The sequence below is a fragment of the Paramisgurnus dabryanus genome, chromosome 5, assembly GCF_030506205.2.
Source record: "Paramisgurnus dabryanus chromosome 5, PD_genome_1.1, whole genome shotgun sequence".
Classification (NCBI taxonomy): domain Eukaryota; kingdom Metazoa; phylum Chordata; class Actinopteri; order Cypriniformes; family Cobitidae; genus Paramisgurnus; species Paramisgurnus dabryanus.
In genome coordinates, this window is record NC_133341.1 from 7,916,768 (window position 1) to 7,929,661 (window position 12,894).

At 37.5% G+C, this 12,894-nt stretch overlaps 1 protein-coding gene across 3 annotated transcripts in view; it reads left to right on the forward strand.

The window, feature by feature from the left end:
* The first annotated feature begins 1,354 nt into the window (after window positions 1-1,354).
* Window positions 1,355-12,894, forward strand: part of edil3a (EGF-like repeats and discoidin I-like domains 3a) — a 237,402-nt gene continuing 225,862 nt past the window's right edge. The window contains exon 1 of one of the 3 annotated variants that reach the window (XM_065266725.2): window positions 1,355-1,782. In XM_065266725.2, coding sequence (XP_065122797.2) covers window positions 1,719-1,782 — 64 coding nt within the window. In that variant the 5' untranslated portion in view covers window positions 1,355-1,718. The remainder of the gene's footprint in view (window positions 1,783-12,894) is intronic. The other 2 variants (XM_065266726.2, XM_065266724.2) reach the window with 2 other exon arrangements.

Genomic DNA, 12,894 nt, shown 5'->3' on the forward strand with positions numbered 1-12,894 from the left:
CTCAACTAGTAAGGGGGAAATTATGTATATAATATACATATAATGTAAATAATGTCGAAACCCCTCTGAATTCACGTGATGCTTAATTAAATTTTGATTCCTGCATTATTGTCTGACCACATAATTCAATATTTAATATAATCAAGTTTAAATTTAATTTAATATATACATAATTGCATAAAAATCAAGTGCTTTTATATTTTCACTCAAGTAAATAGAAGTTTTAAAAGTAAGAATGTATTAGATTTACATGAGAAGCATGGTCGTGTAATGCAACCAATCAGTGCAAAGAGGTCATTATATATTGCCATCCCTCACCTCTGTCCTGTTTTTTTGCAACTTGGAGCCCTCCCCTCATCCAGCACACCAAATATGCGTTATTTAATATTTGATTACATGTTAATGAAAACTCGTGAAATGTAGCCTGCTAAAATGTTAAACGACAACTTGTATTTATGAAATGTAGTATATTAAAAAGTATGATATCATGCGTTCGAATGTAGTGAAGTAGGTTATCCAAAGAAAACACTGATAAAATACAGATACTTGAAAAATGTACAAAAGTAGATCGCTACTGTCCGCCGTATTGCTTAAACTTTAACAAAATGAGAGAAAACCCCGTTTTTAAAGAAAAAACTGCATGCTGCAGGGTGTGACAGCCTGAAATCAATACTGCAGGTATCCCTAAAGGTATGAAATATTTTTTTGCACTCTTTAAAGATAGAGAAAGCAATTAGGAGAGGAAGAGAGAACAATGTTCCCTCTAAAATACTCCTGTGAGGCTTGGGTTTTACCATTTTTGATGATGTTGAAAGCAGTATAAAGTGATGTGTAGAGAAATGCCCTATTGTTTAAAACGAATTATATGTCATATTAAACTGACAATTATGTTGGTAAATTATTTACACCAAGCCCTAGCCACAAATGAAGCAGATACATGGCAATTTGGCTCATTTTAATTAAGGGAAATATGGGACGAATTGAGAGCTGTTTCTGCTTTAAATTGATTCATATTTCATTGTAATAGCTTTCTCTACGCTCAGTCAAAGATCCAGTTGTTTGCAAAGAGCACAAATTCCCACGTTTATTTCAACTGAATTAATATATGACTACGTCACGTATTCCTTAAAACGGCGATTACCAGAATAAGGGAACCTCTTGCTACAAAAGCAACTCGCAATCTCATCCACGGAGAATTGTGTATGTGCGATAAATCTCCGAGAGGAAGAAAGGTCAAAGCAGTTAAGCCGCTATACCTGTTTAACATCAGAGGAGAAAGACCGTCTTTCCCAGGTCTAGCGAAATACACCGAGCGTCCCACCCATTTGGATTTCAGCGTTCGGTCATTGGCTGCCTGGGAGGAGCGAGGCTCGTCTTTATCAGTGAGACAGCGCCGCTGCTCGAGCGCTTTAGTGACCGTCAGCCGCGCGCTCTGTTTGTACACACAATCACCGTTTGATCGGGACCCGCGCGGAGTCTCTCCGTTATCTCACATCGCACCACTGCAGCAGAAGGGCAAGAGAAACTCCTCCAGAGGATCACTTATATCTCCGCTGACCTTTCTGGAAGAAAAAAAACCGGACTTAACTGACACCTGTCTTAGGAGATACCTACTCGAATAGATTGGCGTATAACTTAGCGGGAAAAAGAAGTTTCCTGACGGTGTCGTTGCACGTTTTTAACCTTGGAACTCGTAACGTTACCTGCTGTTGGTGAGAATGGGACCGTTCCTCGTCTCCATCGCCCTTTGCCTACAGCTCGCTGTCCCGCATCTCGTCCAAGGTATGTAGCACTGCAAGATCCGTATTTTGTGAAAGATTTCCTGAAGTTTAAATTAAAACAAGATAGATAAATAAAAAAAGCTAACAGGGCTTAAATATTTCAGCGCGTCACTGCCATGACCTTAAACGGGTTCAGTCACAATGTGTATTGTGCGTCTTTATCCACAATGCACGATTAGTTTGCAACTGTATGTTGCGACATGCATAGCAGGTGCTGTTGACAATTATTTACACGGTCAGTGACAGGCTGGTACGGCTTTCCTTATACTCTCACGGTTGTACATCAAGATTTTGGAGAAATAGGAGGAGACTGATCAGTTGTCAAGCTCGATAGACTTGAGATCTGTTTACCGGAGATGAATGGATGTCCTTCCCCGTACTTATCGATCAGGGTGAATGTTATCGTCTATAGTAGACGCGAGACAGATGCACGCTCATTCGGATATAACCCTGATTTTTAGTTTTTGGGGTCGTTGTGCGCTCGATCATGTTCCATCATAACACGCACCCATCATTCATCACCCTCTAAAAATCATTTTTTATTTTTTGAACTATTAAGATGTTTAGTTTATAGGCTACACACTGTCCACAGAAAGTTTTGTCTACTTGTGTCCTGTAATCAAACTGTGTATTTTACATTATGCACTTGGCAACCCCTTCATCCAAAGCCAACAGTGCATTCAAGCTATACGTTTTTGTCAGTTTGTGTGGGTATGTTCCTGGGAATTGAATCTATAACATTTGCACTGCTAACGCATGCTCGCTCTCAGATTCTTTCATTTGCACAAAAGGTTATTTGTGGTGGGAAAAGGATCAACAGACTATAAAATGTAAGAAAGAAATGGTTTAACTAAAATGTTCAAAAATGGTTCCTTCATGATTGCAAACTACCCTTTATGGAAATTCATTTTTAACAGTGTAGGGTAATTTTATTAGATAATATTTTTAGGGGTTATAGCAAGGACATTTTTTAGTGTTACATTAATAACTAACATAAAGGTATATAAGGCAACCGTTATGCAGCTCGGAAGTATCCAAATATTCTTTCGCTGACAGCTATGTTTTTGTGTGCAAGGCATAAAAAATATTAATGTGATATATTTGAACATAGGTCATTCGCTTGTACCCTGTTTGTAACTTTCCAGTTCTCTGAGCTTCACAGGTTTCTGGTTTTAAGTCAAGTGTCCTCACCTCTTCAACTCTAGATGTGCTAGGAGCTATAATTGTAACTTAGCTTGGCTTCAGAGCCTCCTGGTGTCAACTGTGCATCTGCAGCTCAGAGCCGCAGCCTCATCCTTGTATAATGGATTTTTAGCTGCGATACCTTAGGGTGCACTTGTTCCTTGGCATGGTAAGAGAGTTAAATCATCAATGGCAGTTTTTCAATTAATCACAGTACATTCAGACATCACACATTTGGCAAGGTGCAACCAAGTTGCACATTACTTTTTGGAGTTACACGTGAATTTTGTATAAATTAAACAATTATAAGTCATTTGTAGGTTCACGTCTAAAATGTATACATATTGCAGTGATTCAGCCTGCTGTGTATCTGTTAAAAAACATGAATTTGGCTTACTGTAAGTCTGTCTGGATATGTTGAACAATAAAAGTAAGAGATGGGGCAGGTTAATAGAGGCAATTGGGTGTTTGGGAAAATTTTATAAAAACTAATTATTGCCGTAAATGTGTGAAGTGCTTCTACTATATATCGGCAACGAAATGACGCATTTCACCTTTTTAAACAGTGATGACATTGTTTAACTGTTGTGAAAAAAGACATTCTTATTGTGCATAGTTACAAGAAAAAAGATGTTATGTATTCACAGTTTCGCTTAGTTTCAACTTGGAAAGTATGACATATGAAATGTCTCACACAGTATACAGTATCACGTGTTCCTCCCATTCTGTGTGTCTCTGCGTGGGAGATTTCAGTGGCTCCAGTTTTATCCTTGATGCCTGCAACGGTTGGGGGGCAATTACGTGCAAACACCCTCCGTGTCATAGGCCACAGCTGCTAGCTTGAGTTAATCGATGCTCCTTAAACTTGTCTTGGCTGGCAAGGCTGTCCGCATTGTATCATGCTATTTTGCATTGTATCGGAATTCTCTGTGGCTGATACAAAGGCATTTTGTTTGTCAACCTACCAACAGCCTGTGTCAGGCTGTGAAATAATGCTTGCCGATGACATACTGCTGTTTTTGTGTGTGGGTGGGTGTGCTGACACCTTCCAAATAAAGTTGTGTGTAACTCTGTTTTTATTGTTGCCCAAATTGCTTTCATTGTAATGGAAAATGTTAAACAACCTCTGCTTTATTTATTGGATTTATTTATTCATTGTAACACATTTTTGGACTTGCATAGAGCATTCTGTCTGTTACGGTGTAACTATTTTATCCCAGCTTGAGGACAGCAATGTGTTTGACAGGGGACCCATGTTGAGAATGTGAGACAAATTTGTTCTGGTTGGTTGAGCCTTTGGGCCCTTAAGTCCAAGCAGTGCAGGTCTTTATCCTGCACACATGAACTGTGCTGTCAGCATCAGCTGGCAACTTCATTACAAAGGATTCCCTGCATGAGTCTTACATGCTTTATATATTGTATGACTTTATGTCTAAAAAATACAAAAATGTAATTTGAAATCAAGGAAAAAAATATCCACTTTGGGCTCGCTCGATACAACTGTATACAACTGTGAAACATACCAGATTTCCTTGTTGCATGAATCTGATGCTCATGCAATCAGATTCTTTGTAAAGGTGCAAATGTGACCTCTATATTTTTAAATGAACTTGTAGCTGTACAGTAGATGAAATTCAGAGGTGTTATGATTGTAATTTTGGTGTGTGCTTTTAAGGATTGAATGCGAGCTGAAACGCTTTCTTAGTTAAGGAAATGACTTTTCCCCTTTGAGAAAATGTGTAGCTTTATTATACAATTGTACCGTCTTAAGCGCTCACAAGGCTCATTTCGTAGGTCGATAGGAGCTGAGGATAGTTATGTCATTCTTCATTTCCACCTTCACTTTCACTCCTAATAGTTCCCCCCTTAATAAGTGTATAGAGGGTTTGCCTTGCCAGATCATTGGCTCTGATTGGCTTACAGACCACAATTAATCATTGATGGAGCCCTCATAGAATCTAAAGCACAATATGGCTGCTCTGGTGAAACAAAACTCAATCTTTCCATAATGACCTTTCCTTCTGATGAGTTGTCATTGAACTGTAGTCATTGCCCTTAGCCTCCTGTACACTGGGGTGTAATTGTGGTTATCACCGTCTGGAGTCTGTGCCCACATTATCCTCTTAATAATAAAAGATGAATTCATTTTTCACATGTTTTGACAGGTTTATAGCACCAGTGGTATTTGCCAATGAGCAAGACTCAACCTATGTTGTCTTATGTTGAGGCATCTTCTTCACAGAAATCAGATCGTGCTATTTGTGGAGAGTATAAGAATTTTATTTGTAGGTCAGATGGTGTACATTGGTTTGAATGATATGCCTATGGTGGAGTGTTTTCTCAATAAGAATGAGACCTTTGATTCCTTCTGCCTCTGAGGCATTCTGGGATTGGCCATGTCACATGTGGAGATCCATCAAACTAGGTACTGTGGTAGGTTATTAAAAATACATAAATAGTCAGACTGATTATTAATGATAGATTTTTTTCATAGTATGGTAGTGTTCAAAGCAAGGAAAATATGAAACAAAAAAGACTTGTAAAGAGACTATTCATGCATGATGCAGTCATGCAGTAAAGAAATGTTGGCATGCTATAGGTTGCATACCGTCATTTTTGTCTGATTTACAGTGCTACACAGTTCGACTCATGGTAACACCTGAGTTTAAATCTGTCACTTTAAAATGATTCAGCAACCCTTTGAACAGTTGTAACCTACAATAAAAAAAAGATGTTCACACAATTTCTGTGTCCTGGGGATGTTTGCAAGCCGTGCATATTCTTTGTATTCACTACAGTATGAAGCATTGACAATTAAAGTGGTCAAAACCAAGAGAACTTTAACATGAAATCGAGTGAACCCATGTGGTTTCTGTAAATGGTCCTAATATGTCAACACCACGGACTATAACATACTAACTAGAGACAGGGAATAATTAATTCATTCTGCAACCTAATTCACCAGCGCTGTGACAAATAATTTCCTTATAGTAATTTACTACACATCAGGCAAATTATTTTCTTTTGTCATACTTTGATAGGCTTCCAGTGGGTGTACTGTTTTATCGCCACTTTGAAATAAAATGACATTCATGTGTGATGAATTAGAACAGAGCAGTTGGCAGGAAATGAAACCGAATGAAGATGTGCAAATAACTCTTGTCTTTTCTGTGGCAAAGAAATCATCCTCTTTCAGAACACGTCTACCTCACATGGCACCTGTTAACAAGGACCACTGAAGTTCTTAATACCATTGTGACTAAGAGTGATGGAACAGAGGATGGATGTGATCAGGGTCGTTGCATTTTTAAACAGTTTAAAACTGTGCTCAAATTACACAGTGCCGCAAGTTCCCCTAGGTCCATAGCTCTTTTAAAGATATCAGTTTAAAAACTAAATTTGATTTCAGTTGAACAGGCATTGCAGAGTCTAATCTCAGAGCTGACATTAACAGACATTTATTCAATTGTACTGTAGCACAGTCAGATTTAATGTAATTTAAAATAAGTGAAGATTATAAAACTATGAACTGTCCAGCAACCACTTGGTTTTTAAAATATGCTTAATCCTGATTTTTTTAAGATGCTAGTTCATCTTCACTGCATACTCAGAGCCAATCCTGGGCTTCTGGGGGCCCTAAGCAACTTTGTGAGGGGGCCCTGTCCTCGTTTTCATAAAAACATTCACTGTCTTTGTTTAATTGTAGCTATAAACAAAATGTTAACTAAAACACGTATTATCTTATAGCCGTTCATTTTTTCACATGTAAATTACTGTTACACTCATCAGAATACTTCCTAATTATAACATTGACAGATGTTTTCTGAAAAACCCTTAATTTGTTATATTAGTACTTAGATTTTTTTTAAGAGATGTAGATTATAAGAGAAACTAATTTAAAATTATAAATAAAATAAAACCAAAATAGCTGTCAGATAAACTATAACAAATAACTCAACAGATTTTCCAATTTGTTTAAAAACTAAGGCATGTTACATAAATAATTCACTAAATATGCAGACATTAGACCTAATGTGCATTGTTTTAAAATGCTAACAGGAGTCACACAACATCTTGCATGAATAAATGTGCTTTTTTAACACGTATGAAAGATTTTGATTATTAATGTGTAAGCACTTCTAACAAAACACACTGGACTAAAACTGAATCTAGGGATTTGGACTAAAGTGTTTGTTATAAATCCATTGCATGGTTAGTCAAGACTAGATAGGAATTTTGTGTTCTTAATCTTTTTACTTCACCTTCATGGCGCTTGTCTTTCCTGCTCCGGGCGGATAGCTTTAATATCCGAATGAAGACGCATGTTGATAGGCGCATCAACTGCATGCGGAGCTGCATAGATGGACTGACAACTGAAATTAAAGTATCGTAAGATCAGACTGCTTGTTATAATTTCGAATGGCTCCTGCGGCACAATGATGTCACTCGCCAGCTGATCTGTGCAGCGCTGCATGAAGTTAAGAAAAAGGGGGCCCCCTAGTGTTGCGGGGCCCTACGCAGCTCGCGTAGCCTGCGTTTAGAGAGGATCAGCTCTGTGCATACTTTATTTTGGGGAAAAAGCTTGCATCTTAAAACAACATAGATTCCAAACATCATGTCTATTCAGGTGCCTCCTTGGCTTGCCTTGGTGCACTGGCAGTGGGTGGATTGCTCAAACGTTATTAGCTGAACTTATGTTGTTGTGTTATCTTAGATCCTTTCTATTTTTGTATAATTAGAATTGTTTCATTTTAAGTCCTCAACAAAATGGTTAGTCAGACAGATAGGGCTGGGATGGTTGTAATTACCAACGCACCACCGCGGTGGTGGAGTCAACGTCTTCCGTTGCTAAGTAACCTAAGCATTGCTTGACGCTGTGACAAGCACCCAACGGCGGAGAAAGAATTTGGCGCCTATAAACACGCACATTTGTTAAGAACTGTATATCTGATCACCGTTTACATTTTTATATTTCAAAATATATGTATGCATTATGTATAAGACCTATATGCATCAATGTGCATGTGCGCATACACGCATGCTCCCCCACGCACACACAAAATCAATCTATAACCACCGCACCACCGCGGTGAATTTGTGCATTACCACCGCCGTGGTAAAAAACTGCCACCGTCACTCACAGCCTTACATACAGACTTTATTAACTGTCCAAGTGCTGCCCTGACATTGAGCATCTTTAAGCTGTTCTGGACAGAAATGCTGTGCCGGCAGTACAGCGCATTCTCTTGGGTATCGCCATCTTACTTGTGTCTTTGGGGCTATTATAGACTTTTCACTGACATAAGAATTAGATACATAGGTGTCATTGTATGATGATTTTCTGGATCAGAACGAATTCCCTTGAATCAGGATCTCAATTATTCTAAAGACAAATTTTATTTTATGCCTTGTTTACTGATATCAAAAGATAGAGGTGTAATTTATTTACTCACTGATTCTTTTCCACTCTATTTAATTTAAAACCACTCACTGTAGAAGTCTGCTTCAGCTCAGGGCTTACATCAGCAATCATCTGCACAATGTGGCATGGCTTTTACTATACTCTGCTCCCAGACAACTAGTGCAGTGCATTGTTTGGCACATTAACTAAATTAACCACTGGCAATATCTCAGGATTTGTCACCCTCAACTGTCAACTGTGTTCTTCTGTTTCAAAAGTCATCATCCCATTATACCCAGTTCAAGGCAGTCGCTTTCAGTTGGCTAGTTCTGATTTAATTTAATGTGTGAATACCCCTGAATATACAGTACAGTATATGTATGTTGAAGAATTATGTGTCAGGGCCTGGTGCATAGTATAGGAATACATGGGGCTATATTTTTAGTTTCCTTGGTTGTGTGATTGTGTGTGTGCGTGTATGAGTGCATTTACCGTGTGCTAGGCAAGTAGATGTATTTTTGCATAATGAGGTGCTGTGTGTGCCGTACTCAAAATCTTTGAAAGCTAACCCAGAAATGTCATCACATTAATAAGGAGTTCTTTACAAGCAAGAGAAGCTTTTCAGAAAGTTCTGTGCCATCTTGTGCGGCACCACAAGTCTTTCTACACACCTACTCATTTCAGAATGTGCTCAAGCTAAGTGTGCAATTTATTGTCAGTCTTAAATCTGATTGGAGGGACACTTTTAGCTGATGTAGTATGGGTTCCGGCTTACAGCGGTGAAGATAATCCCCAAATATTTCCCCAGAGAATGATTTTGTTTACAAGCACACGCAGGCTGAAGTCGATAATGTTAACTTCTCCACTTTTAAAACCAGTCCAAAGCTTAGCCTTTAAAGGATTATAATTCATGTTTTCACTTGCCATGTGATGTTTAAAAATGTTTAACAACAAAACAATTGCGCAATCGCAACCTCTGGAGACCGGAGATGAGAGTTTGTCCAGCTGTTAGACATTACAGCTGAATTGTTCTCATGAGCTGAAACTGTGACACACTAGGATACTGCAAACACTCCTACAAGCTTAATCACAGAGAGGGTGGAGTGAAAATATTTTGAAGTCTTTTGTCTTTGCTATTGTCCAGATGGTTTGACGGTGTGTAATTGGATGAAAGGTTGCAGCATCTTGCACCAGCTCATGTTAATTGGAGGAATGCTTAAAATTCAAACAGGCTGCAAGCTTGGCAGCCTTTCCTTTTAAAGTTAAAACATGTTTTTGAAAACACCTGCTTTCTTCCTGATGTCTGAAACAGTTTGGTTTTAGGATTAGAATATTTGCATCTTATGTTTTTGGGTTTGTATACTTTGGTGGAGTAAAAATAACATAATGTGCTGTTTGTAATTTTTACATAACCAAGAGAGTATGCAACATTACTCAAGATACTGCATCATGGTTATTACCTAAACCTTATGAAATTATGTATAGGGCCCTTATATAATAACACTTAGAAAATGTATGTCAAATGTTATAGAGTTCAGTTGTTTACTTACTAGAAATCTATTATTTTGAATGCTTTAGGGAAGGTTAGATATGCGATGTTAATCTAATTATGTATTTTAGTTTGCTTTCTACTGAGGCTTTGCTTTTGCATGGCTGAAGCTAAATGTTTTGGCTGATTTCACCTCTATGTCCATATTATCCTGATTTCATTTGCCTAATTAAATGAATAAATAGCCCTGCAGCTATCCAGATAAAACTGATATTATTTTTTCAGTTTTCTCAGTAGGGTCCTGCTTAAATACTTATAAATCTAGTTGTTGTATGTTATGTGAGTTAATTTTATGATTCTCTAGCACTGTAAAAAAACAGCATTTTTGTCAAATTGACACATATTTTTATGTTACTTTAACTGCCAGCATTTTTTTAAGTTGCCAACCAGCGCAAGCAAGTGTAATGCCTTCCAGAAAATGTTCTTCTTTAAATATACAAACATACAATATATCAAATGAAAGAACAGACCTTTTACTTAAAAAAAGTTTCATTCTACCTTCATTATTTCTCTTTTTATCACCTCTTAAATATAGGTAGGTTTCTTAAAAAAAAAAAAAACATTTTGAGCAAAGAGCTGAGATAATTAAATTTTTGTGAAGGACTTTTGATAAGGGACCGTATTCACAAAAAATTTTAAGGCTACAGTAGCTCCTAACTGGTGAATTTAGTAGCTCCTAACTTAGGTGTCACTCCTAAGTGAAGTGAAAAGTGAAAGTGAAAGTGAAGTGAGTATTTGCCAATGTATGGAAACATGGAATGTGACCTCTGCATTTAACCCATCCAGTGAATAGTGAACACACTCACTGCAAGTCGTGAACACACAAACACCCGGAGCAGTGGGCAGCTATCCCTGCAGCGCCCGGGGAGCAATTAGGGTTAAGGTGCCTTGCTCAAGGGCACCACAGTCGCAACCCGCCGGTCATGAGCCTCAAACCGGCAACGCTCGGGTTACAAGCCCGGCACTCTAACCACTAGGCTACAACTGCCCTAAGAGTAATTCACGAAGCATTTTAGTCTTAAAATTAGCACCTAAGTCTGGGACAGCTTGAAAGAAGTCGAGAGGACTCCTAACTCACTAAGACCTATTCACAAAGGATTATAAAATGGCCGCGCGACACAGTGTGTTGGAGACACTCAATGACATGGAGTTGTTTCAAAGTACTTAACCGTGAGGGAATACTGATTGTTGTGGATCTTGTGAGGGATGCAATAACAGTGCCAACTAATCACAACCACCCAATCAGTGCCGATTTTCCCTTTTATTATGTTTCTTTTTCCAGCACCAACTGGGCCAGCAGCAGTAACTGATCCTGCGTTCAGTTTGGCTTTCTTTTCCGTTTTGGCGAGTTCATAATCCACCGTCATTAAACCATTACATTAGGCTACTTAAATAGGAGCAACATTTCCTTGCTTTAAGTAGTCTATTTAGGCTAATAGGATGTCATTTAACCAAGCAAGTGTCGTTTTTCATTATTAGGCAAGTAGCAGTTTTCATTAGGGTATTAGGCTACCTTGGTTTAATTTAATTTATTTCACGACTTTTCTCTCTCTCTCTCTCTCTCTCTCTCTCTCTCTCTCTCTCTCTCTCTCTCTCTCTCTCTCTCTCTCTCTCTCTCTCTCTCTCTCTCTCTCTGCCTTTTTAGAATAACACTTCACTAGGGGCTGCACAAACATGTCATGACATTAATATTATTATTTTGTGTAGGACACAGACATATTTCAATGTTGTAATTCCATGATTTGGTGCGTCTATGTTATGTTCCGCATGATAGCCCTGTCATCTAACAACCAATCCCGTGGTCATTGCAAGGAAGCTCGTGCATGAGAATTGACGTCATCCGTAGCAACGAAGACTCACTCTTAGTTTAGGAGTTGTAATTTTTCCTTACTAAGAGTAGGTCTGAAAGGCGTGAATAACTTTTAAGAGAAAACTCCTAGCTAAAATCTATTAGTGCAATTTAGGAGTACTCATAGTGGTAAGATACAATTTTTTATGAATATGGCCCCAGATTCAGAGCGATCATCACAGCATACACGGACATACAGCTGTTTGCCCTAGGGAGATACTTCCGGGTTTTATAAGTTTATAAGCCTCGTGGTGGATAATTACGTAATGCCGGAGATACTCGTCATTAGCAGGGAAGCGTTTTCTCTTAATTGACGGAAAATAATTTTTTTAGCAACCTGGAAAGTGGACAAAACACGTAGAGGGAGACAAAATTTTTTTGCACACAATGCATGACAGTAAGTTAATAACATGCAACACATTAGATCGTGCAGGAATCATGTTTGTGACCGATCTTATTAGAGTCATAATAATATAATATAGCACCAGAAATAAAAGTAATCACTACAATAACTACAGTAACAGATTTGGTAACTAGAAAAAATGCAACTGCAGCAAAGATGATTTAGGTCTGTTACAGACGTCTATAAACAAAGTAATCACACAAACTTACAGAACATTGTGTTGCTGTTTATTTCCTATCTAATACATTAAGTTTGAAATTAACAGCACTTATTAAATACATATATAAGTTTATACTTAATTTTTTATATATAGAAAATAAATATATTAATTATATATTAATTTTCTATTGTATATTTTCTCAATTTTTATGTATAATATATATATATATATATATATATATATATATATATATATATATATATATATATATATATATATATATATATATATATATATATATAAATATAAGGTAAAATATACATGTAATTTCAAATTGATGGCTAATAATATATCCTTTACTTACAAACACTCTTTTTCTTTCTTCTTGGACAACCAAACAATCACAGTCTTCAAAAGATTGTGTCACACGTAGCAATGGGGTCAACCCCGCCTCCTCACTAAAATAAAAGTTTTTGTTTTTTTCTTACTCAGAGTTACTCTCAGATCAGTCCCGAATAGCTCTTAAGCTAAGACTCCTACGTAAAAGTTTTTAAGCTAAATTAAGAGTT